The 1,256-nt window shown below is 45.3% G+C and overlaps 1 protein-coding gene across 1 annotated transcript in view; it reads right to left on the reverse strand.

Annotated features, from left to right (window-relative positions):
- Window positions 1–709: 709 nt before the first annotated feature.
- Window positions 710–1,256, reverse strand: part of Pmar_PMAR022606 (hypothetical protein) — a gene marked incomplete at its 5' end in the record, with an annotated part of 3,245 nt that continues 2,698 nt past the window's right edge. The window contains one exon of the mRNA XM_002784914.1: window positions 710–1,204. Coding sequence (XP_002784960.1) covers window positions 933–1,204 — 272 coding nt within the window. The 3' untranslated portion in view covers window positions 710–932. The remainder of the gene's footprint in view (window positions 1,205–1,256) is intronic.

A 1,256-nucleotide genomic window follows, 5' to 3' on the forward strand; every position in this document is an offset into this window, starting at 1 on the left:
TACTCGAGACCACCTCGAGAGTCACGACAGCTTCCGCTTGTCGTTCTTTACCCCACCATCCAGCCACTAAGGGAGTGACTCAATCATGGTGTCGACCATGTGATATTGTTATCAACAATTCGTTGACGTCCCAATGGTTCGGACCCTACGCCATAGGTCGGTGCTGTAGGGATAGCGATCCCAGCCTATATTTGACCTGCCACTTCAGGGCGGCACATGACTGGGCCACGTTGGTTCCCTACCAAGTCCCAGTCAGTGCTTAAAACACAACATATCAAGTGAAACCGCACAATGATGGAAAAGTTAGTCTTAAACCTGCCACTTCATACACGATATTCGATGAACCTGAAGAAAAGAAGCAAAGGGATGAAAGGAAAGAACCAAGAAGACTGAAAGGAAGAAAGAAAGAGAAAAAAATCTAAACACCGTCACACCCAAGATAGCTCGTCTGATACCTAACTAAGAGTGCTTGAGGGTTTCCAACAGGAATTCTCAAGCACTCTGGGGGAACTTTCTCTGTTCTTGGGTGTATGTTCCGAAGGTGATCAGACTGGATCACTGCTTTAGCAACGACTTGACGTCTTGCTTTTCTCTTGAAATTCCGTCATCTGTCTTTCGGCTATCCGTGAACTTGCTCTCTTGGGAGACCTTCACTCAAGTCAGACTTCTCGTGGTATGAAAAATAATTTATGTTACAGAAATACCAACTTCATGACAACCGTCACATGTGAAAGTCGAATATCCGGTTCGTCAGACTGGCATACCTTCTAATATCGTAAAATACGTAACCATATATCTTATACATTTTCTCGACAACTGCGACTGTTGAAAAGCAACAAGATCGATAAGCGCACCTCATGTGCTCAAGAGCCGAGACTACCATACTAAAGAAAGAATAGTGAATCACTATTAGTGGTAGTTATAGTCCTTGACTATCCGGAACGACGGGGAAATTTGAATGGGATTCGAATATGAGAGAGGAGGGTGTCTTTGTGGTAGGAGATCTGTAAATCATCTGTGAGCAAATTGAAACCCAGAGAGGCATAGGCTATGTAGTGCCATGCTTCATCCTCCGGAACGTAAATATTCTTGACAATAACCTCTATGCTCGAGTTTAGTGGAGTGCTGGTGTGGTCCGCCTGGATGTCCACCGAAAGCTCATGCCTACTGTTCATGGATGTGTTCAAATTCACATGCGCATGGCCTTGGCCCTGCTTCTCCGCTTGCACCGTACCAAAGTGAGGGACAGTTACCCA

This window comes from Perkinsus marinus, assembly GCF_000006405.1.
Source record: "Perkinsus marinus ATCC 50983 genomic scaffold scf_1104296934368, whole genome shotgun sequence".
Lineage (NCBI taxonomy): Eukaryota > Perkinsozoa > Perkinsida > Perkinsidae > Perkinsus > Perkinsus marinus.